The sequence below is a fragment of the Echeneis naucrates genome, chromosome 15 (genome assembly GCF_900963305.1).
Source record: "Echeneis naucrates chromosome 15, fEcheNa1.1, whole genome shotgun sequence".
Classification (NCBI taxonomy): Eukaryota; Metazoa; Chordata; class Actinopteri; order Carangiformes; family Echeneidae; genus Echeneis; species Echeneis naucrates.
This window is the reverse complement of record NC_042525.1, coordinates 10,690,431-10,716,314: the sequence shown is the minus strand read 5'-3', so window position 1 is coordinate 10,716,314 and position 25,884 is coordinate 10,690,431. Positions and strand designations below refer to the sequence as shown.

The window sequence follows — 25,884 nt, the reverse complement described above, 5'->3', positions numbered from 1 at the left end:
TTGCATTTCTTCCTGCTGTTGGCTTTAGCTCACATCATTATTTTGTTAAACTCCGAGGTTTATTTTCTTTTTAACCAGAGAGAAAATACTGCTTGACTGGCGCTTGCACCCTGCTGGTGAGCGACCATTCCTCATTATGGAACTAGTCTCAGTTCTGTGATCAGGAGGAATTCCCAATTTGTTCTGAAGACAGATTTTTTTCTGTATTTTTATTTTTCCAGGTATAAAAAATATATATTTTAATAAATTCCACTATCAATTAGTCTCAAATGCAAGCACAAAGGTTTTGCCTTCTAGCTCTGTTTGAAATTGTCTCATTCATTTTAAGGTCCATTGCTTTGAGTTACATTTTTCTTTTTTCACATCTGCCTACAGCATTGAGCAGAGCACTTTTCACTACCAGGCAGCTATGAATATTTTTCTACTAAAAGTGTTTTGTTTTTAGATTCACGTTGTGTTCTTCAGAAACGAGGTAAAATGGTATCAAAAGCTACCACTTTCAGCCTCTTCTGTCAAACCTTTGACTGGAATACAGCTCCAACTAAATATATCTCTCGCACCATATTTTTAACAAATACAAAAAAAGGCCAGATGGTAATTTTTGTTTGAGTGTTGTTGAATTGATGTCTCACTGAAAAGAGCTCTCACCCTTTGGCTTTTTCCGCTATTTCGACAGGAAACGTGACTGTTTTTCTTTCACATGCATCATTGCAGACCTGAAGTCTTCAACAGGTGTCAAATAAAGCCTGTAATGCCTAAGACCTGTAGTCCAAATGACCCCATTCTTGCCAGTCACAGCTGAAACAAAGTAGTGGTTTATGTAGTATCAGTGGTGCTCTGTTGCTCTGGTGGATAGGAACAGCTTTGGGTAATGTGACCCCTGAGCAGTGGAAGAACGAGGCCCACCAGAATCGGATAGTTGGTCCCTCTATGGGACTGAAACTCCCCCGCATCCTGTTTCTCGATGTTCACTCCGTGCTGTTTGAAAGACATAAAAACTATCAATGGAAGGAGAAGAGACTCACACGGTATGCTGTGCTTGACCCCTGAAAGTTGAGTTTCACTTAAGCGCACACTTTGGTGTCGGTGTAATGACTTTAGTGGGAAGGGCTCCACGTGGAACCTCACAGATGTCCTTGTTATCGAGGAAGTTGTGTCACATCCTGTTTGAAGAAGCACAAACAAGTTCGAAAAACTGATTTATCTGTTATCCAGTGAATCAAAAACATCAGCCCGTGTGTGTGTGCATTGAAACTACTCATATGAAAGGGTTAGTGGGAGCACATTCACACTGTTACTGTAAGTATCTGTGAAGTCTACAGCACCCGAGTGAGATTGGGCAACGGCACAATAAAGTGTTTTGTTTTTGTTTGGTTTTTCTTGGAGTGCAGCCAGAATCACATCTGATCTTGAACCAGAGAGAATTCTCGTTAGTGGTCTGTACTGATGTCTCGCAATGTGAAGCGCATTCAAATGATTCGCCATTAACATCCCCACACCACCTCGAGGGCAGAAGACATGCTGTGACACATCGATGGTGAAAAAGCCTAATAGCAGTTAACATTATGCATGAACTATTTTAGGATTTTTGAATTTTTCTATTCACCCTTCTAGTCACATTTTGATTTTGCCTTGAGACAAAACAGTGTACAACTGTATAAATGGTGTTACTGCCTGATGAGATGGAAATGAAACGCTGCACTTTGCATTGTCTGGGCAACTTGAGAGCATGCATGTGTCTGTTGTGTTGTTACTGGAGTAAGATCTAGAAGGACTTACGAGAGATGTGAAATAAGCTCTACTTTAGTAGAATGGACACGCACACGCACACAAAAAAAGGGTCCCTACTTTCAATGTAATCAAATTTTGTGTGCTGTAATTTGTATGGACCCAGAATAAATAATAATACATTTCGTCAGAGACTTCTGTTGATTGCACTGCATCACAGCGTTCCTTTCTCATGAAACTATGAATCAAAGCCTCTCAATAGCAGCAAAAAAATAGTCTTTGCTTGCTTTTTCTAAACTGGAAACAGCTGATTTAGTGAACCACTTGTAGTCCTTTAAAAAAGTCATCACTCGTTCTCTATCTGATGCCCAAACATAATCGCTGCTACTGAGGGATCAAGATTTTTAAGAGGCTGCGAGTCACATCATCATCTCAGCACCCTCAGTTTACTGATTATTCTGGCATGTTTTTTTTTGGCTTCAAATGATTTTCAATGGTTGTTATCCAGACTTAAATCCTGCAGTGAACCAAGTTCCCAATTACTCTTTATAGACTCACCAAGTCTGGACTACGAGAAAGTGGGAAAAAAAAAAAAAAATCTGATTTACGCAGAAAATGTAACATTTTCTAAAGAAAATCATGAGGATCTCCATTTTTCCTAGAAAAATCATGAGCTATACAGCGATTGACTCATTCCATTATGAAATGGACAAACACCATATTAATTAAGGAGTAGAAAATATAAACAAACAAAAAAGGAAACTTTAGCCAAAAATGACAAAATTTTTTTGATACAGGAACTGTGTGAATTATAAAGCAATGTATCTGTTAATGGATTGTAAACATCTGAAAGAGAGATTTAAGAGATTTATTCCACTTCAATTTTTGAAGCAATATAAGAAACCTCTTATGAATACTTTAGATGATGATAATGCAAAAAGTACAAGCGTTTCAAAGCACTTTCAGTGGAAATGCATTAAAAAAAATGTTCATACTGTTTTTTCCAAAGAAGGCCTCAGCATGAAAATGAAAGAATGAGGTGTGGTGAAAACATTTATGAACGCAAAATGGTTGCCCATTTTAAGAGCTGTATGTATGTATGAAGGTGTGAGCTCTCTGCTTCACCCTCGGCCTTAATGGATAATGTGCTGCTCACCATAGCTGAAGAGCGTTTACCATAGTTCCTGTAATGTGTGAAAACTATGGAATGAGCAGGAGAATTTGTTTCAGCTGCTCTTATCTAGCCATATTTCATGAATTGCCTAGAGCCGATTTTAACCATTTTCTTGGGTTCTCTGCTCTCAATGATTCACAGTTATGCTCCGGCTAAATGGCCGAGTTTCCAACAAAGCGTACATCCTTAATGAACCTCAGCTAAACACAGTTTATAGTGGTTAAGAACCTCAACAGTGGTAAAGAGCCTCATAAAAAAGAATAATATGGACCAAGTTGCGTGCTGCATGTAAACAAAAGTACAAAGCCATTCGTGCGTGTTTTTCTTTTGTATTTGTACAGCTGTGAGGGTAATGACACACTTTGACAAACTTTTTCCTTTTTAACAAGCCACTGTATGAAGAAAATATAGAGTAAATCATAACACAAACCCCAATTTAATCTCATTGACAGTATAAATAAACTGCTATATTGGTGAAATGCATATGAAAACAATTTGGATCTAGCAACGTGACAGTGATATTAAGTGCCTTGGAGAGAAATTTAGTTTCCTGTGCTCTGCTGGAGGATCACAGTGCTATGATGAAATGTGTGCTCAAGCTCTGAAAGGGGAAAAAAAAAAAAAAAGATAGTACTTCAACAGGATGTTGGATCAACCAGTCTGCTTGCTCGATGGTCTGCAATATGTCGTTGATATTTGGGATTGGAGTGTGTAGTCCAGTCTGAGGCCTACAGTTACCCATAATCCTTTCTCTATGCAGGTTCACTGACATTCACGTTTGCGTGTATCTCTGAAAATGCCTTGATTTTGCTTTGGTGGGATTTTTTTTATTTTTTTTTTTTTGGCCTGTTATTTTGTTTGCAAAAACCCACAGCAAGTGGACTGAATTCATTCTTGTATTGAAGAAATTAATTATTGCACAATTATTACTCTCTTATTACTCTCAATTCTGGAAATGGTTAGTAATGCCATGCCAAAACTATGTTAGAAACAGATTCGGCCAAACATCCTGAAATGATAATAATAGTTTACAAAAGTTTGTGAAGGCCTCAGTCCACTGTATTGATTCAACAGTCTTTATCTTAGAGCAGACTGTGGTGTGCCTGTGATAAAGTGATAAGCTGTAAGTATTTTTTGTTTTTTCTCATGTTGATGCCTCTGCCTTGACTTAGTAGCAGACTGGTGGCCCTTTGCAAAATAATCTTTTTTTTTTTTTCATGCCCAGTGAGGCAAGAGCAATCTGGCTGGGTACATCCAAAAATGAAACTTGGGTCCTCAATCATCACTGAAAGTCTGTCATGCTACAAATATTGAAAGCGACACAGGACTCACACTCAATCAGGGAGGAAAATAAAATGTGCAATTTGTCTGTGCGCGTTTCAGATGGAAAGGTGGAGGTGACGAAGGAAAGCCTGAAGCTCTGCACCATGGGGCCAGGAAAGGTGTTTGGAGAGCTGGCTATTCTCTACAACTGCACCAGGACCGCCACTGTCAAGAGTGAGTATCCGCAGACACTTGGAAGAACATTCAGAGTGCTAGCGTGAGTCTGTGCTGAACGTCCACATGTTCGCCCAGGTGTATATACACTGACACGCACCTCCCTCGTCCCGCTATAGAGGAGCATCTTCCATTCCTACGCTGGCATATTGAGGGATCTCACCGTCCCCCGTATGAAAGGGGCGTGTGGAAAATGGTGATAACATTGTTACTCACTCACAATGAAACATTACCCGTCATCAGTCGGTGTTTTCTCAACACTCCAGTTAAGTGCATTGGGAGACCCCCACCGAGCTGAATGTCAAGGTTTACTGCCTCTGCTTTTGGTGTGCCAAAGCTCCAGCAATGAAGGATGCGCAGTGAGTGAGTAGGTGGTCTATCAGGCTGGCAATCAGAATAGTCAGCCTAATAGCCTAAGAAGAGGGGGCTGAGGAAAGACAGGACAGATGGTGGGCCAGGCACATTTAAGAACTGCGTTTCAAGAGTGTGTCAGAATGAAAAATGTGTGTTTGGGTCAGCCAGGAAAGGGGAAATAGCTAAAAATGTGTGAAATAATGAATAGATGAAAGGTGAGATGAGATAAGCTTGGGTCTAAGTCTAAAAGTGTGCGCATGAATGCAGTTCAGATGAAAATGAATGAATGTAGGTCAGTGTTGGAGCCCCAGCTCCAGCTGGCACTAAACAACACACTATCATAATTCAGCATAATCACTACTGGCTGGCTAATCGATTCCACGATGCAAACTGCCGTTTTGTGGTGAAAATCCACATGACCAAGAATGAATGAATACACAAAGGTGTGTGTGTGTGTGAGGGGGTCTTTTGGGTCAGTAGTTAAGGGCAATGAGGTACAAGTTGAAAGCATGGAGGGGAAACAGGATTGACTATGGTGGCGGCGAGGTCAGGCGCCCCATGACACCTTTCGTGTCCGATGATACCCTACCACCGAACAGCCAACCTGACAGCACCATGTGAGCCTCGGTTGTCATAGCAACCGGTGCTTGCAGGGAGACGAGCCAACTCCCTCCCACTGGCGACGGTTTGTCTGTCTTTTTCTTTTAGTATATTCTTTTGCCTGCCACCAGCCCACCGCCCCGCACTTCCCACCACAGTCTTTATTACTGTACGTCACTGCTTTGCTCTGCTGGTGATGTGGCTGCTCCATAAAACTCTGCACGGAACAAATGATGTAATTGTCTACATGTGCAGAAGTATGTGTGCAGCCGGGGACACTGGGTGGTTGTCTTTGTTTTATTATGTGTCTCAACACAAGAATGTTGCAGAAAATTCAGTTAGCTGACAGGTTTCAGTGGAAATCAGGTAACAGCCTGATCAGTGTGCAAGAGGCTTTGTCTTCAAATTAAACAAATTCAATTTGATTTGTGTGTGGAACCTCCTCAGTGTAATTTCAATTTAAATTGAATGGACTTCCTGGATATATGCATGAGTAATTACGTCTTTGCAGAATTTAGATGACGAGCCAACTAATGGGGACTCATCCGTAAAACTGCCTATAAAAATGAGCCACCATCCTTAGCCCGGAAAAGCTAACTGAGACCATAATGACATTACTAACTCTGATAATTAAGAGATTATTGGAGACTGTCAGCCATTAAGAAAACTCAAACAATTAGGAGCCATTATGTGCAACAACTCATTTAAAGAACACGTGTGCAGTTATGATTATGATAATAAACACAGTCAAACCAATCAAGACCAATTCAAGGGTTTGTGTTGAAGTAGCTCATACCAGTGTGTCTTCAAGACCAGTGAGGTAGCATGCAATCATTTCTGAAAATAAAATATTCTGTGTTGAGTAATTAAAGTCAAATTCACTTGAAATATTGAAGTTAGGCAGCATCTTAAAATGCTCTTGGAGAATATTATTTCATCCCAAATATATAAAAATAATATGTTTGCAGATATTATTATGTATTTTAGCCCACCGCATTGACTTTAAAGTTATAATACACTTCAAACTGGTACCAGCCATTTCCACACCACAAAGTTTTAGATTTAGCATTGGTTCTTTCGAACTTTTTAAGCGTCATTTAGTTTGCGTTCATGTCAGAACGTTATGAAAATCATACACTTAAAAATGCCTTGATTTTGGCAATTCGTCACAGCGAGCTTTGCGTCTATTTGCTTTCCAACTCTGTCCTCCAACAAAAGGAGAACATGACCATGAAAATAATGAAACCAGACGTAATGTTCACCATGATTGATTATATATCACATGCACACAAGATGTTTGTCGTACTTCGCTGGAAAGGAAGAATGGAAACTGCGGGTTGTCTGGAAAGAAAGAAAAATTTAATAAACAGTATCTATAATTTATAGTAATGACTAAATGTGCAAAGTTACCGCTGTAGTCAGTTGAAGTAGGACAACAATTCACCAGCAAGCACAGAAAACAAAAAAGAAGAAAAAAAACATTTTGATTGAGAAAATGTGCAAGAGTTTGGTCAGTAAAGAAAAGAATGTGGAAGCATCTGGCCCTATTGCAGGGATTAGACAAAATTTGAAGTCAGTACAAGGATTAGTTGAACTTGTATTCATTCTTATATTTGCATAATAAGAAGTTCTTGGAGGAACTAACAAGGTTGTTCGTTTTCCAACGTTCTCCTTCTTATTCGTCGCACGACTGCTTGTGTTAGCACTTCTTTGTGTTCACAGAAAAGGATCTGGCTAAACTGCATCTTGGCTTTATTGCCCTAACTTGAGCTTTTTCTGTTGCTTTTACTCTCAGACTGTGTAGTACCCACAACAAGTGTTCCTACAATCAATATGCTACATTAGGTCTCAGGATACAAACATTTAAGAGCTATTGCCACAATAGGGGCTTGGCCTTGTCAATTTCATTTGTGAGATGGGACTTTGCATGCAGTCTGAGGGGAGAAAAAAAAAAAAAAAAGATCCCGGAATATATAACAAAAAATAACAAAAGTCCCTTTGCCATCAAGTCCATCCCACATCATTTTCACATGACAACAATCAGGGAGATGCTGGATGCAGAAAAGAGGAAGGGACATGTGCAAGTGGGAGCAAAAATGGAGAGGTGATAAGTACTGGATAATGGTGACAGAAAAGCAAGACAGGACTGCATTTTTTTTTTACTCCATAGAGGTATACACAGAGGGTCTGCTAAAAATATAGTTTCATAGCATCGGGATATTATGCAACATAAGGCTGTGCAGCAGTCAACAGCAGCAAGTATTACTGCACCACTGAGCACCACTGAGCAGTGGCAAGGAGATCGTATAATATAATACTGCTGTTATGGCTTGGTCAAAGAGGGTTAAACAAAGGGGCTGCAACTAATATTTACTTTTATGATAAATTCTGACTCATTTTTGTTACGTAATTGATCAGATAAACAGGAGTGTTCTTTAAAGTGCATCTTCCATAGTTTCATTTGAACTAACAAATAGGCTGCTCCACTATTGAACACATTTAAATATCGACCACTTTGGTATGAGCAAGCAGAGTAAAAAATGAAGGTCAAAATGAGAAAAATAACAATTGTAGCTTGAACAAATAAGACACTGCAGCTTCACACACATACACACAAAGCATATTGTTGGTTATGGCAGCTCTAAAAAAAAAACAAAAAACAAAAAACAAAAAAAACATTGGGGACCCTGACATTGTTTTGGACCAATCCCCTCCTACAGAGTGAGGTCACTGCCAGTCACTGCTAACATAATCTGTGTGGCTGATTATCTGTCTGCTCCATCTTAATGATAGCGTTGGCAAAAGCAGCCTCAGACGTCATCGTAGAAACCCAGCTGTGCTCTTGGTTAGGCTCATATGCGGCCGACGTGAATGCTTTTGCATGTGAATAGATTATGATACTTGAATAACAGCAGTGTCTTAAATCATTCTGAAAACTATTGACCATGCAGCATCTAGATGAAGATCCAGGTGAGGAGTGGAGCAGGAGAGGCGTTTAAAAGGAAATCCTATTTAGTTAAAGCAATCAAGCATATTGTTGGTTATTGGTCAGCAGCAGGCACACGGCCATGCACAAAAACACATTGAATGCACACTGTGAGTGCTCTCAGTAACTCACTCTCTCACAGACATATAGGGGATTTCTGTATTTTGTAGTCCGGTTTGACAGACAGGCACTTATTTTCACGATGACCCCTGTCCAGCATAAGGTCACAATGTTTTTACCACCAGCACGTCCTCCCTTTTACCCTGCTCAGGCAGTGTGGGTGTGCCAGGATAATAACGACCACAGCTAAGGAAATGGTATTGTTTAATTGACTGGAAACTAAATGTTTGGAGATTAAAAACTCAGACCTGGCGCATAAAGAGGATGTGTGCTAAAATTTTAATTTAGCGTCGCTTACCTGGAGGGCATGTGCACAAATTGGTGAAGATGATACATAATTGTATAACCACGATAGAATAAACATACTATGGAATGGTGTTGTTGTAATCCCGTTACTAAAGAAAATCTCATTATTAGTGGGAATTGAAGAATCCGCACTTCAACGCACTATGTCAAGACCTGTGTTTGAAAAGGTAGCGCAGTTATTTCCACGCACGTGTTTGTGTATTTGTGCTTCCGCATTTACCAGAGGCTGCTTGGAGAGACTATGGGGTAGTTCAGTTAATTTGGAACAATATCTTCATCCATACACATGTATTTAGAAGGAAAATAAACACCAATAGGATTCACAGATCGACGAGCCCGGATAAACAACAAACTATCAGAGAAGGCAATAATCCATATCTGTGCAAGAAATGGGACAGAAGGTTAAAGCACTCACCGTCCATCTCTCCAAGTGTTGAACGCACTCATTCACATTCGAAAAAGAGACCTGGACACCAACAACAAACATTAGAAAAAGTAACAAATTGATTCTGAGAACTTGTTCGACAGATGATGTGCTGTTAATGGAGGAATAGCTTCATATAACTGGGCCATATCTGACTGAAATCACCGTTCCGTGTGCATCTAATGCATAAATGTATTAGGTGCATATTGATGCAATCTAAGCCGAACGTTTACATTACATACTGTGCATCAGACGTCTGAGAGTAACATTTCCTCTGTCCTAATGATCCACATTATTTTGATATGTATACTTCATCCCGCAACCAGAGGTCTGAGGTACAGAAGTGTTGATTAATTTGATGGAGGGTTTTCAATTACTGAAGATGGCAGCCATCCAAGCCATGACTGAACCTGTACTTTCAGATTGGCACAGGGCTGATCTGATAGTTGAGTGGTTTGAGCAGATACCATATGAGCCTGAGTGTTCCTGATTTGATTCATGTCTGCATTGGGGTGCATAGGTTTCTCCTACTCGCTTTTGCTAAATTTCCTGTCCAACTTCATTGTCTCTGTCATACAAAATCATAAAAATAATAACTTAATGTATGGTGACTTTGCATGATCCACCATGAATATAGACTTTTTAACACCTTGCAGCCAGGATTGTTATTTCGCAACACAGGGCTGAATTTAAAACATTGAATATTAAGACCACCCGAGAGCGCCTTTAAATCCATATAGACACCAGACACTCAGAACTGTCTATATTCTGATGCACATACTCCAACCTGTGTTTTGACAGGTACGGTTTTTGAGAAACTGCCTTTTACTTCAGCATACGTCATGTATGAAACATGACGGGAAGCTGAGGTCCAACGTTGTGAGTGCATGGGCATCGGCATTCACGTACTGTACGCAGGCGTGCACGCCACTGAAGAGTCACAGCATCACAGAAAGAAAAATCAAGCATGCAGCTGCAGTGCTCTGGAGACTTCAGAGAACTAACCCTGGCTTTTGAAACAGAGTGATAGCTTGGTTTTATAAAAACCCTTCCTTCCGATGGGAGTGAACAAACAGTCATCTTTCTAATCAGTCCTGGGGAAGAAAATGTGCACGTGCCTGTGTGTAGATGTGTGAGGCTGAGCGTTTAGTACACGAGGTCTGCTCAGTGTCAGGAATCACCCTAGAGTGAGCAAATCTTGTTTTGGCAGGGAGCGATAAGTTACAGCTTCAAATCCTTTGAGAACCAGGTACCAAGTTAAACAGTGTGGAAGGCAGAGGACTGGGGCTTTAGGTTGTGTTTAAATAGTAAAGCACGCTGCTTGTGAGAATGTCAGTGTGCCATTTGAGTCTCTGACTCTTGGGTCTATTTTGTGTGCATGTGAGTAAATGTCTCAGATCTCATCTCTTGTTCTCGGGTCCCTGATATATCTGCTTCATCTATGCATCATAACGAAAAACGGCCTTCCCACAAACAACTTCTCATGGACAGTGAGATTACCTTTAGCTTTGACTCGGCAATCTGACTCCATGACATCAATACTTATCACCTGCATTTTAGATCTTGTGCAGAATACCAAGCATCAGCTCTTTTCCTTGTCACCCACATGGTGACTGCAGACACCGAACTAAAGTTGTTCCCTCTGGGTATTTTTGAAAGCTGAAGTGAGTTTTTATTTATTTTTTTCCCTCTAATTTGCACTTTAAGTAGGAAATATGTTTGACTAAATGAGTAACTAGTAAGCAGTCACATTAGCCAAATTTAGTAAACATCTTGCTGACACTATAATGCAAGCAAGCATTACTCTGCAGAGACAATTAGCAGCTGTTAGCACTGCTCCTGTCCCTGAAGATTATTTGTAGAAGTGCTACACAGTTCTCTCGTCAGCTAAACTGGGGCCAGATTCACAAAGCTTTATTAAGAAAAAAAATAAAAACCTCCTAAGTAGAATTTTTTTCCCCTTACCTAAAAAAGAGAAAATGTGATATTCTCAAAGTTCTTAAGTATTTTCTCAACTTTCTTCGTAAGTTTCTTCTGAGGAAAAAAAATTAAGAATAAATGGTATTCTTGAAAACAAAGTTCTCAAATTTTTTCTTGATTTATTTATTTTTTCCTCAAGTTTAAGACAACCTTGGCCTGTTTTAAAAGCCTCTAATGTAACTAATCTCATCCAGTCAAGATTAATACTGTAACGCTGGGTATGGGGACTGCTAAGATGTGGGCTTGTTGCTTTGGTTCTTTTGAGGGAGGTGTCCACCGTGGGGGTATTTACCAATGGGTTGTTCTGGGGAGGGGTGGGGGATGTTGTGGATAAGCTGCGACATTACACAACAGTTGAAAAAGTTAGACCCTGTTCGTTGTTTTCTGGGGGGCACCTCAGCCTCGGGTTAGCTGTGCTTTGGCAAGATAATAAATATGAGCTCTTGAGCTAGAAAACTGTGACATCGCCTCCTCCTCATCCTTCCTCCCAACGCTTTAGACTTACTTTCAGCTGGTATTCCCATATTGTCTATTTTCCCACAGTAGTAATTTGTTTCTTACATTCATTTCCTCAATTATATTATAACGCCCTTTCAAATGTTTATTGGCTCGTACGGTGCAACATATTAATTCGTGACATATTTTAAGAAGTTTGTAAGTCGCAAAAATAACAGAATTCTTAAAATTTGAGACTGTTCTTAAGAAAATATTGAGGAATTGTACTTAACAACTTTCTTATGAAATTCTTAATTTAGATCTTAACACATTACCTAAAAGCTTTCTTAAGAACAGACTGAAGAATCTGGCCCCAGGTTTTCAAGTGGAAATGGCCATCAAGGCAGCCACATGATGCAGAAAGAGCAGGCCATTGTTGTTTCTGCTGATATGGGCACTGGACCGTTTTGACTGCATGAATGAGCTTAGAGATGAAGTTATAGCTAAAGACGGTCAGTGACAGTACAACGGGATAACATGAAGTGTTCCTTCGACCTAACAGGTTAGTGCCTCGTTTGTTGTCATCGTTGTATTTTCCATCCATGTAGCCAGATAAAACCTAGTCTCAAAATAAATGTCCATTCTTTGAAAATTCTCAATGAAATGTGCAAAAAGAAAAGAAAGAAAAGCATTTGTGGGTGTGTAAGTAGTTATCTACTGCATCTTGTCATTATTTTGTCCTGTGCGGTACTTCCTCATAGTGGATAACACATTTTTATTTAATCAATGTAATTAAAAGCGAAAGGAGGTTCCCTTAGCAGATGGTAGAATAATCGTGTCTATACATATACCCCAAAGTCTCTATAGCTGTAATTTATATGCTCTACTTTACAAGGAGCCACATGTTTTCCTCTAATATGGAGTGAATGGGCATGTTGACCTCAGAGGTGTATATGCAATTACAATATGTCTGGAGTATTAGAATGAATGCATATCAATATGTTTATCATGGAGGGATAAAAAAAAAAGTCTAAAAACCAACAACACTGAATATAGATGATTATTGTGAACTCAGGATGGTTGCACATGGATGGGAAGAACAATGTGAGGCAGCTCTGTGAAAAGCCGCGGATGAGGGCTCTCAGAATTAGGCAAGCTAGTGAGTGCACCCTTTACAAGGAAAACAGAGCAGCACGTCTATTGTGAGAAAGGTAAGACGCAGCAGCACTAATGCGCTGTGTTCCTGCCTATCACCCCCATTAAGAATAATTTTGATCCAAACAAAATCAGGGAAATGATGGACTGGCATAAACGCAGCAAAAGGATAAATGCGTTGTAAAATGTGAATGTAAAAACTGTAGAAACGGAAAACGGCCTGCAGGTTTTATGTGGGCAATATAGAATCCACACTGGAATCCAGACACACTATTATACACCTCAGATAACACGAATATGTAAAACCGCACAAAATGACATATTGTACTCACCAACACAAAGCTCATCGTGGCAGCCACTGCATGCAGGGGAGACACCATTGTGACCATAACAATGTCCAGATATTCTGTTGTAAAGGTTGAGGCACTATCAAATCTCCTTTCAACATATTTCGCTGGTGTGTCCAGTCTTTCAAGAGACCTCCATTTCCAAGGGATGGGATTTCAATGAGTAACTGCATAAAGTCCAGACTGAGAGAGAAGACTTGCTTTGGTAGACAGAATTCCTCTGGGACAGAGTCGGGGGAAATCGTTTCTGTTTCCATGGCTACCATGGTAACACTGTTGCCAGAGTGCAGCAAGAAATGTGATGGTAATGCAGCGGGGGTGACAGGGAAGCCCTCGCCCAGCGGTTTTAAGTCACGGTTCTTGTACTGATCAAAGCATGTGTTTTCAAACTGATGTCTTCAACTTGACAGTTTAGCTTATTTCAGGGGGAGGAGGGTATCTGACATATCTTCTTTTATGTGCACATGCATTTGTTAATGCTTGCGCCGCTGTGTGTGTGTGTGTTTGAGGGCCCCTGCTGCTGCTGTTGTCCTGATTCTTAGTAGGAGTGCAGGTGTGAGCCTGAAGCAGATGGCTCCTCTGGGCTTCTGCACCGGCTCACAGGTTCAAAGACCAAGAGAGAGGGAACCTCAGGCAGCACTTATATACAGTTGGCCCTGCAACAACTACTTTCCGTGGATATTTATCATACTAATCTCTCACTTCAAAAAAAAAAAAAAAAAAGCGAATAGCATGAGTGAAACTGAGGCCCACTGAGAACAAGGATTATTCTGCTATCTTCCCAAACTGTTTTACATAATCTGAAAACAAAACAAAAAACAAAAACTGCAGGCCTTAATTTCTTGCTTGCCTTCTGTGATACAATTCTGGGAAACATTTGCTTGCAAATGAAACTTAGTGGTACTGTTTTTCAAAGCAGTACTTTCTTATACCCTGTTCACACTTAATCAGTTCATGCATCCAAGGAAATGGATGCAGAATTATCTGACCACAAAAAAAAAAGATTATGCAAAAAGCCAATACACTTCCTATCTTCTCAGTTGATTTGGAATTAATACACATATCTTTCCGAGTGTAATGTCAGAATGTGCTCTGTTATGGGCTCTACAGGATCTTTGCCTGTAATAACAGCAGAGTCTCACTAAAATTGCACTGGACTGTCACAGATGCTCTTGTAGCTTCTCTAGATGCCAAGGTGTTGTATCACAGAAATCTTTTGTCATTTTTGGGAATCATGAAACTGCTTCAGGTGCTTTGGCAAGACTTTTTAAAATGGATTAGGAAATTGTGTGTAGCCTTGGGAAAATATGGATTGGAGTCATCTTTCTGATCTGTTCTATATATATATATATATATATATATGCTGAGAGTAAAAGAAAGAGTTTTAAATCTCATCTGGCTTTTATCTACCTATGAAACACTTAAAAAGATGGGTGTCATGTGAATAACAGATAATTTCATGTTTCTCCATCAACAGAGCAAACTGGACAATGTACAACTGTACAATGTACGACTTCTGAACATTTTAATTGCTTGATTCGCTGACTGATAAGGTGGGCCTGGCCTTTCACCTAACATGGACTGATGGATGTTTCTTCATCGGAGAGTGAAAATAAGATTTGTACATTGGGCTGTGCTCTTTGGATAGCAATAAGTGCAAACACAATTGGTAAGACAAGAACGTTTTTAGTCATATCTATATATGAGTCAATTTTAAATTTGTGGAGTGCTAATATTTGCAAACTGCCTTGTAAATGACACCAGAGTGACATGATGTACAAAAGCAAACACAAAAACTTAAGTTAAAGTTAAATTCATGCCAATTAGAAGTGAGTGACGCTGAGTAAACAATGATTCATTCATTCATCTTCAACCGCTTTAACTGCCAAACAATGATATTTTCTATTATTTTTGCAGTCATGCATGTCAGTTTATGTGTACACTGGTGGTAAAGAGTGGTAGTTCAAAGGTTGTAGGATATCATAAACTCGATTTATTTTCTTAAACCAGATTTACATGTATCATAAAAAAAGAGTTACATTAACAGTGCGAGGGTGGTCAGCGACGTAGAAGTATCACAGAAGTAGACACTTTCTAATTAGGTACATTGTTTCTGAAGCCGGGAGCATTCTTATCTCCTAGAATTACATTAACATGACTAATTTGTTTTAGCAAACGTATGTCAGGAAGAAATGTCTTCGCAGCCTGGATTATGTTATGTTTATAAGACTGTGGGGAAGTGAAATAAATTTAATCTCATTGCAGCTCTCTGGTTGATTAATGGCGGTGTGATTATACATTGATTCCTCCCATAATGAATAGTTTCTCCAAGGATTTCACAGAAAGTGAGCTGAAAATAGGTCTCCTGCAGAGCAAAGAGGCCTCTTGTCAGAATAAAAAGAGCACAAGTGGTATACACACATAAGCATGGGCGACTATACACATACGGGCCTGCATGCAGTCACGTGCACGTGCGCATACACACACACACAGAAACAGGCATTTTTAAAAACCTGGCAAAGCTGAGGGGGGAATTATCACCCTGGCTTTACTCGATGAGATGTGTTTACTAGATGCGATTTGTTTCTCTCACAACAGGTTGCAAAACATCAGCGTTGACTGACAGAAGCCCTTATGAAATCCAACAATGACACAGCAAGTCATTTCCTTTTGTTGGCAAGAGAGGAAAACAGAAAATGTTCTCATGTTTGCTGCAATTCATTCAGTAGGATATCATCTAAGATATTAAATAAGAAAAAGCGACTGACATTATGTGACACATAATTTTACATCATTCTCAAGATATTCAACAACCTGCCATTTAACATTTTGGACAGATTTCAGTGTAACACTTGTTGCCCACCAAGGCAAGTATATAGAGTGTTTTGCTATAAACTGGACCACAGCCTAAAAATATCCCACATCCATTTCTTTTTACAGCCGGGTAGACTGAAATTTATCTGGTTATTCAAACTGATTTCCTCTGTGGCAAATAGTTTCTGGTTGATTGTTCATAGTGATGACAACAGAAAAAATAATAGTTTATCTCACAAACCAATGAGAAGGCAATTTATGCTGAAACTTTTTTTTTTTTTTTTTCTCCATGGGTGCTCTGATGAGTAGGCACTGAACAGCAAAGATGTTTCCCTTATTCCCCCATCCGTTGAAGCAATTATCCAGATGGCTGACGTCATTGCCTTTGGTAGCAGCACTCACATTATGACACCATGAAAGGAGCTCTACCTAGGAAGGAAGACACGCACATGAATATTGTGCTGATGATGAAGGCTTTAAAAAGAGCAGTAAGTCAACAGTTCCTCTTCCTGAAATGTTTTTGGTCCTTAGTGGATTCATTTGAATTACGCTGGTGATCATCTGACAGCTCCTGGTGTCGACTCTGACCTGCAGATCAAACTGTGATCCCCCCCGATATTAAAACGTCAATATGCTGTAATGATTGTAATCATGCTGGCATGCTCGGAGGACTCATAGTTGAAGGTTATTATTTGTCATTTGATTTGTTAAAAATTTTAGACTAAAACTAGCTTCTAATAATAATATTTTTTTTTTCTGGCAATATTATCCATTATGGCTAATTGTGCAGCATATTTTCTCCAGAGGGATTCTAATTTGAATAATGAAAGATGACTTTTAAACAATAATCCTTTAGTATGCATAAATCCTTTTAGGTTAATGGAATACTCATTTAAGCTGGCCAAACTCTAGTCTTCTAAACACGTGCAAGGTTATGATGAGTAGCGTAAGCAGTTATTGTTGAAAAAAGGTTGCAAGGGAGCTTTATTTATGTTCTGCACATAAATGAAGAGTAAATTGTGTTTGTTTGTTTTTATCTTTAGACTCTCAGAGACCCACAAAGCCCCCAAAATATTAATCTGAGAGGAAATTATATGAATTATTGCTTTAAATCAAAATGTTGTCACCTTTACCAAAACTAAAACATCCTTTGTTTGTCCTGTATCCTCAGTTTGTTGTTCCTAAAATATGAGCTCTAATGGGTTAGCATGGCTGAGCATGATGGGCACGGTGGGATGAGGTTCAGGTCAATATTTCTTTTCATTCATTCATTCATGAGATTCTTTCTCCTACATATTATGACTATTGAGAGACCTGGTATGTGGAGACTGCATCTGAAATGCGCGCATGCGGTCGTTCTAAGTTTGGACATGCAACACCCGATGCAATACTGATGTTGTTGCTATATGTAACGACATCAGTAGCTGCTGTTATTTAGAATGGCAATTTTATTTATGAGATGTTTGATTAGTAGACATCATCCAGTTTGTTTTTCCTGCACTACCATTTGTTCCTTTAAGCCATTATAGTAATAATGATTGTAATTGGAACCCGTAATTACGAAGCAAACTTCTACTACTTTCATTTTCTTTTGGCTCTGTGTCACTGTCTGGAGTAAATGACCTGTCCAGGTTTCTCACGCTCTAAAGAGCTCATCTAGACGTAATCAGACTTGGCTGATGTTATTAATGATTTTAGGGGAAAGGAGATTACACTCTTCCAATCTGCAACCCTGACAGCATCACACTTCTACCACTTTCCAAAACAAGACATGCAGAAAGCCTGATTATCTGATCGTAAGTGTGCGCATGTTACCATGTGAATATGTCAGTTGTAGTCGCGTAGACATTACAGGAAAAAAAGTGCAAAGAATGTTAATGGCACAGATGAAACTAATGAGTCAGAGATTTGACAGTGGGAAAATTATTGTAACACTACAATTCAATGCAAAATGGAACCCTGAAACCCAAACATCCAAGCATTGCAGCGATAATTTACAGAGAAAATCCTTATGGAAGGTAGTGTGGCTCATTATTTTAAAGTTTCTGGCCCTCCCAGAGCTGTATAACCCCAGGTTAATCATTAACAAGTGCTAAAATGATCATTCTCAGTCGAGTACCTCTGAATAACCAACATAGCTCGTAACGCAAATGTTGATTTGATTCATATTTTCCAAGTGGGAAAGGGAGACTTTATTCTAAATAATGCACAGTATTCTGTCAGAATACATAAAATCTCATGTCATCGTCTCATTATGAAAACGTTTTTCCTCCTCCAGAGAATCTGGCACCACAGTACTGGTACCTCCTGGCACCACAGCAGACAGCATAATACATGCACATCCATCCCTGCCTCTGCTACAGAGATGAATGCCGAGCGATAGACTGGGAGAGCTTATTTTAGAACTTATTTTCTGTCAAATACTATATATACAGAGATGTGCTCTGAACAGTGTGTTGTACTGTACTAATACTGTGCTATTAACAGAAATCCCTCTTTTCATCGGTGCATACAAGCTTCCGTACACACTTCACTGCTCAGGACTCTGCTGTGATGTTTTTTTTTTTTTAAGTACCTTTTTCATGTGGCCCAGTGGTTCTTTTAGAAGGGAACGTGGATATTCTGCTGTGCAACTGGCAGCTGCTTTATACTTCAGCTGAATTATCGTGAGCCAGATGTAGACTGTCCCGAGTGCTTTTAAACCCTGGTATAAAAAGTCATGGCACTTGCGACAGAAATGCGCGAAGTTTTTGATGTTTCAAAATCGCCTCCTTCATATAAACTGTCGCAACAGTAGCACAAAGATTAAAAAGAGAGAGAGAGAGAGCTCTCTGATCTCATTATTTATTTGTATAAATTGATGACCAAACATTAAATTACAAGAGCGAACACATAGAGCATTTGCATAATGCCCCAGGCTGAAATTCAGTTACAGTGAATTATGAGCGAGCCAAATGAGAGAGTGATTCCTTCCACCACGTACGTGCTCTACCCTGCGTCTTGTTGGTGACATCCATATGCATTTTATCTCTTGCTGTTTTCTTCCGGCTCCAACACAGGTTCTCTCTTTTTGGGCCCTGGGAAGGCAGCTTGTTACGGACAATGTACAATCAACGCTATTGATCTGTTGTTGCAAATAATAGGGATAAATTGAAGGATGAGGGATTACAATCACTGCTTCAGGGAGATGGAAGGAAAGGAGCTCCACCACCAAATAATAACAACACGCTGTGCTGTGTGCAGCATGTCTATGAATAGTCATCCTTTATTCTGAGGTATGATTATATTCTGTTTAGAGTAAACACAGTTTACATGCACTACAGAAACCAGCATTTGTTAAGAATAATTAGAATGTTATGGTGATTTTCTTTTCTCACCCAGTTTTGTTTTGTTTGTTTGTTTGTTTGTTTGTTTGTTTACTATTTAGCCGATTAACACATCCTGCTCATTTTACCTTAATTCAATTCCCTATGTGAAGACAGAAATGCTAATGCTTACTACCTATGTATGTGCACGCAAACCTAAAGCAGACAAGTGATGAGTAATGCTGAACATGTTCACAGACTAACACTGAATTAATCCAATGCTTTTGTCATGCACCGCAATTGTATTCATTCCACAAAGAGGGCAAGATAGCAGCTGTTAAAATATAATAACAGCAGCATAATCCAGTCTGAAGCAACTGGCCTTCACAGTGCCGACTTTCCCAGAGGTATTGCTTACAGTCGGGGCGATGCTAGCAGCTATGCACACTTGTTTCAAGTTGAACGCATTTACAGATCGCCGGGGCCAGTGATCTTCTCACAGTAACATCAAACTGCTCAGTCCCTCAAAACCTCACAGATATTATCCTCCAGCTCTGCCTGAGGTGTTACATGCATCTGCGAAGGGTTAGCCATGAAGCTCATATTTGGCAGTCCATGAGCATTAACACATTAATCAGCACCCTCACTAACGGATAACTAGCTCCCTGGGTCTCTCTGCAATTTAGTCAAGCCTCCAAGTAATGTGTTTATCTACTGCATTTTGCTGCAGGCTCCCTACATATCTTATTTCCCAGTGCCCCATACTGTACTCCCACTTTCTGCCAAAACACCCCAATGAACTCACACAGCGGCCAATGACGTTTAACCTCCCACTCCTGGTGCCTCAGGGTCAAAAATTAGAAGGCTCTGCTAATAATTTATATCTCGACCGATCTCTAGATACAAGGTTTGTTGGTTAGAGGAGATTTGGGATGTGGGACCTCTGTTTAGACTCCATCATCACCGTTACGATCCCCTGTGCAGATCGTAATTCTGGTTTTCCAAGTTTACTCAGATGACTCCATACTGTTAAATTGTGTGTGTCTGCAAACAGCATCTGTGTGTGGATGCATATGTATATAATATCTGTGTACACTTGAGGTCTCTGCTCCAACAGAGTGGCTCATCGTAAAAACTGTGTCAGGCTGTGTAATGAGGGCATTTCCCCTGCGGTTTGTCCCTATTTTAAAGTGCTGCCAAACTCTTGGTCTGCACAAAGAAAGATGTATGCCTATGGAAGTATGTTCACTCGCTCGTATGGGCACACAGTACTTAGTGGAGTATATGAGCGCACGTGCAAGTGAATTTCAAGTCTGACATTAACTAGACCAAATCCTGCTTCTCATTTGTAAAACTACTACATAGATTCTTCAGAGAACTCGCCTCCCCAAAGCATACTTACTGATTCACTTCAAGGGGAAACCTATTTACCCGTAAGAACATAAACATAAGTTGCATGTATAAGCAAGGTTGCGCCACCATCAGCTTCAGGGAGCTGAACCTAAATTAAACCAGAATGCTAAACCAGAGGACACTGAAGAAAAAAAATCATTCTGTAATTGACAGCACACTCCTTTTGACAAAACTTGCCTTTTTTTTTCTCTATTTTTTATAGATTTCTGTGAGGATGTGTCACAATAGGAGGAGAGAGAAAATGACATGCTTTGGCAAAAGACACAGACACTCACAGAAAACATACCGAGTACTTTCATCTTATTTTTTCTCCCAGTATCCCCATGGCCACGCGGCTATCAGGAGATTTACAGATTCGTTTTGGGGTTAGGCAGAAATTGGCTCTCTTCTCTCTTGTTATTCCTCACAGATGACTGTGTAACTGCACAAGTGAGACATTTGTGAGAAATGTCACTGATACTTTGAAATAATTATCATTCAGCACTATTACCAAAAGGAGGCACTGAAATCTCAGAGCTACTGTGCAATGTGAATCTGCTAGATGGCATAAGAAGTGTTTTGTTAAAAGCTTTGCTTTGACAAAACATATTTTTCTGTGAATTGAGTTTAAATAGGAAAATATAACACATTCAGGGGTGAGTCATAGGTCCGCTGCAACGGTCCACCAGAATTTGCTCTTTGCTATAAAAATGATGGCAAGGGACCTCAAAGAAAGAAAACCTCTTGAGGCTTAAAATACCATAAGAAAATGAATTTTGAAAGACCTGTCATTCAACACCCAGGCGTACGAATAAAAGACATATCTAAGAGATTTTAGAGTGTTCTGCCAGAAATTGTACATTATTCAAGTAGCTGTCAAGGAAGTGTAATGTATTAACAATTCATACTGAGTATTTCTTCACCTCACTGAATTATATTATCAGTCTTAAATAAGAAAGTCACCAAAAATACAAGGAACTTGGTGTTCTCCAAAGACACGCTTGTCTTTGGAGAACACTAAACAAAATACTATATTTAAAAAAAAACGAATGCCCCCCCCCAAAAAAAAAAAAAAAATTATATAAACAAATAAATTGTGACTTTTATCTATGTTTAAACAGTATTGTAATTTAGTTATTGCTTCAGGGGCAACGCATATTACAATCAGTACAGAAGCAATTCATTGCAAATTGTTCTGTGAAATTGTATTGAAAAAAAAAAAAAACATCAGTGAAAGTTTGTGCTTTCAAATTTAATAGAAGTTTAATTTCAGCTTGAAAAATGGCCTTTATACAAAAGGACATTCAGGAACTCTTTCTAAAAAAAATCTGTCTGCATAACATAGTCGCACTCCTGACCTTCAATAAAATATACTGAAGTAGCATGACTCTGCAGAGTAAAGGTAATTTTACATAATAGAGTATCAGCGAAAGAAAGCATCTGGATGACAGTTAGTGCTACAAGAGTAACCAAACCTATTTCTCGGGTTTAGAAGTTTCACTGTGGCTCTTTCTGAGCTTTTTTTTAGCGCGGTACAAAGTTCACTCACGTCAAACTGTGCAATAGAGGTGTGCTAAAAAGTCAAGTAAGAACTGCGATTCTCATTTACTACAACTCAGAATCGATTTAAAATGTCCCAAAATCTAAAGAAAAAATAAATAAATAAAACACATCCGTAGGCTGGCTGTCTACATTTTGAATGCGGGACGTCCTGACGTCACCACAGAGCTGGTTCTGGAACATACGCATGTGCAGTAAGAACCAAAACAAGGAGGAAACTACAATAATGGAGGAAAGAGAGATTCAACCGGTCCCGTCCTCATTGAAGGCAAAGATTTTGACTCATTTAGGTTTTTACCGGAGCCCTATAAAATCTGTATTATTTCTTCCCAAATTCCATATTAATATATTAGTCATATTAGTTTTGTTTTTGTTTAGTTTTTTTTCTTTTTTTTTCTTTTTAATTTTTGAGAATTCCATTTTTATCATTTTACATGTAGCCCTGACACAGTGTTTCGAGTAAGACAATATAAAAACAGAGCAATAAAATAATGAAACATACATCCCATAACTTTGTTGGAAATATCAAATCCACTGTTAACTTTTAATTTCTTCTTTCCCCATGCTCTTTGGTTTTCTACCGATTACTGACCTCTCCATTGAAGTCCATGATAGTCAACCATTGTGTTGAGCTCAGTTATAAAAAAAAAAAAAAAAAAAAAAAAGACCAAGGTCTGATTTCTATGGAGGGGTCCAGTCTCTGGTCTGGTCCAGTTGCCGTAGCCCAGTCCATCACTTGTTACCAATTAACCTACACATTGAGGTGTCCCCACCCAGAATCAAACCACACACTTCTTATTGCAGGGCGACAGCATTAGCCACTGCACCACCATGCTGCTCAGGTCACAACATACATTTACATCAAGTCACCAATAAACCTAGACATGTTCGGGTGCCCTCACTGGGAATTGAGCTGCGCCCGCCACGCTCAAGTCACCACATTCATTCATTTATTCAGAAATCATTATGAATCAAATCGTTTTGAATCAAAAATCGTTTTTGAATCAAATCGCAGCCCCGAAAATCGGAATTGAATCGAATCATGAGATAGTAAAAGGTTCCCGCCCCTACGGTGCATGCAGAAAGGCACCTATTATGCATACATGTGCTGTTTTATTATTCTGATTGTCTTTTATGAGACTGCTTTTGTGTATTCTTCTTTCCAGCTCTAACAAACGTGAAGCTGTGGGCGATTGACCGGCAATGTTTTCAGACGATCATGATGAGGACGGGTCTCATCAAACACACAGAGTACATGGAGTTTCTGAAAAGGTGAGGAGCCGGGCTGAACTTTCCCACGACGACAGACAAATGCCCCCGAATAGAGCTTTAATCTGAAACGTGATGAATGAAGTGATAAAATCAGTTCTGGAGAATGGGTCTAAGCTGTTCCTCAGATTTGTTAAAAGGAATTTAACTAATTCTTGCAAATGAATCATATGACGTTAGGTTAACTTATCATGATTCATTTAAAGGGATATGCATCCTACTTGGAAAATATATTTTTCAGCATCCCTATCCGTCTTCATTCTTCCCAGTAGAAAGACCTATTGCCATATAAAAGGCCTGTGCCCTCTTATGGGTCTGCTTAGAGTACTGTAGTTGCAGAGATGAAAAAATAGACTCATAAAAGATAGGGAGAACAGAACAGGGAGAACAGAAGTGCAATTAAAGGTGATAATCGCTCCTACTTCTCTCTGTATTTGACTCTTCTGTGTTTCTGTTATACATTTTCATACGCACCAATTATGAAATTATTTATCAGCTTCCCTATATTAAGGCTGCAGGCTGTCCTAATCACTTTTAGTTGACCTTGATAGAATACTTCACAAGCTCGAGATAATTTAAATAATTAAATTTCATTTGTCATGACTGCCGTGATGGTAATTCAGTGTTATTTCACTCAGCTAGGAACCCATATGTGCTATCCCATTATCTCACTCTCCACAGGAACAGCTCTTATTGTCCCTATTTTCAAACATGCACTTCGCTGTACTTATGTACACAACAGCACATTCTTCCTCAGCTCATTTACTCTGAACAAAACTTCACAAGTGACTTTGATTATGATCTGACAGCATCACCGTTACGGAGCTGTTTTAAGGCAGCTGGAGTCCAGAGGAAACCAGCTTTTTCCCTTCACATTTCCAACTTTAGCAACATTATCAGTAAAGGTACTTTCTAGTCACATTTAGGAACTACCAGGCAGAGGTTATTTAAGCTCATCAAAATGGTTTTGAACAACAGAGGTCTGCTGTCTGTAGTCGACAATTTAAGGCTACATTCACACTACTACATTTTCATTTCAAGCATTAAAACTCAAAATTGAACTAAAACTTTAAATTGTAGAAAATGTAAGTAATAATGTTTGTATGTTTTACACTAAAATGTAGTAGTTTGGATATTGTAACGTTTTGCCCACTTGCGTTCACCAATTTCCTTTCAATTAAAAACTTGTTGCACTAGTCAAACTATGTCATTCTACTTCTGCCTGCGACACAGAGAGGGGACGATTATTCGCAGTCACAAGATACTGCTCATCTTAAGTTGTAATAATGAATCCAACGTAATAAGTTATTATTTTTCTGTTGAAATATTGCACATCTGCGGGTCACTTGCCATAAAACCAATTTATCACTTTCTGTATCGACGGTACCATTTCACCATACCGTTGGCCCCTCTGTAAAACACAGAGGGGCCAAAAATAAATTTCAGACCAGATAAAAACACTATCAATCTGACTTTCCTATGTAAGGCCGGAGCTATTTTAGTGACTGCTTTGACTAGAAAAAGACTTGTTATCTCTTTCCTAAGTGTATGAGAATATACTGTATGGCAGATCTTGCCACTCAGCAGTGCTTGCATAACAGTCCAACAGATAAGTAAATATTTAATACGTGTACGTTTGGATTGGCTCTGTGTTTGGCTTATAAAGTGGTATCTGGGGAGCCACTCAGAGATTTATAGCAACATTTGTTAATTCACAGGATATAGATAATTAGAATTCGGTTTTGTTTCCCAGATGCAAATCTAATAACAGAGCTGTAGTTTAGGTGTAAGAACAAACGCATATCGATCTCCCTTTGAGTCTTGGACCCACGCTGTGAAATTATATATTTGCTCACAAAAGTTGTGGAGGAGGAACACTAATGAAAAACTGACAGCTGAAGGCCCACTTGTATAATTTCTGGGTTGTGGGATTGCTTTTTTTTTTTTTTTATCATCCGACCTCTACCATTGTGTTTCAGTAATACCAACACTATGCTCCATGAGGATTAGAATTCAAGGATACAAAACACAGCAATGAATGTTCATTTCTGTGCATTTTTGTTTTAAAACTACCACTGTTCTCTGTACTCCAGCTGAGTCCAGCGTTAAAGCATCGAATAAAAGCAGCCATTTGCCCAACACTTCGGGGAAATGAATGGAAAATAAGCATTACTCAAACTCCCTCCGCAGAGGATGGGTTTTAATTGTTTTTCTAGATGCGTGATCACCATAGAAACTGTCAAAAGTTATGTTATGCCTGGAGTTAATGTTATTGTAAAGTAATCTGTTTGACTTCTCAATTCAACTTTAATTAATTTTCCATAACACATCAAATCGTTGCGTTTGGCATTTCACACAGAAGCTTTTTGTTTGTGCTTGAGGGCTTGATGGCTGACTGTTTTATATTGAGCAGGGTCATTCGTTGACTTTGTAGGCGG

The 25,884-nt window shown here is 39.2% G+C and overlaps 1 protein-coding gene across 2 annotated transcripts in view; it reads left to right on the top strand.

The window, feature by feature from the left end:
• Positions 1-25,884, top strand: part of LOC115055240 (cGMP-dependent protein kinase 1) — a 68,360-nt gene that overhangs the window by 17,374 nt on the left and 25,102 nt on the right. For both annotated transcript variants that reach the window (XM_029520899.1, XM_029520898.1), the window contains exons 3-4: positions 4,286-4,399; positions 23,344-23,449. In XM_029520899.1, the coding sequence (XP_029376759.1) occupies positions 4,286-4,399; positions 23,344-23,449 (220 nt within the window). The remainder of the gene's footprint in view (positions 1-4,285; positions 4,400-23,343; positions 23,450-25,884) is intronic.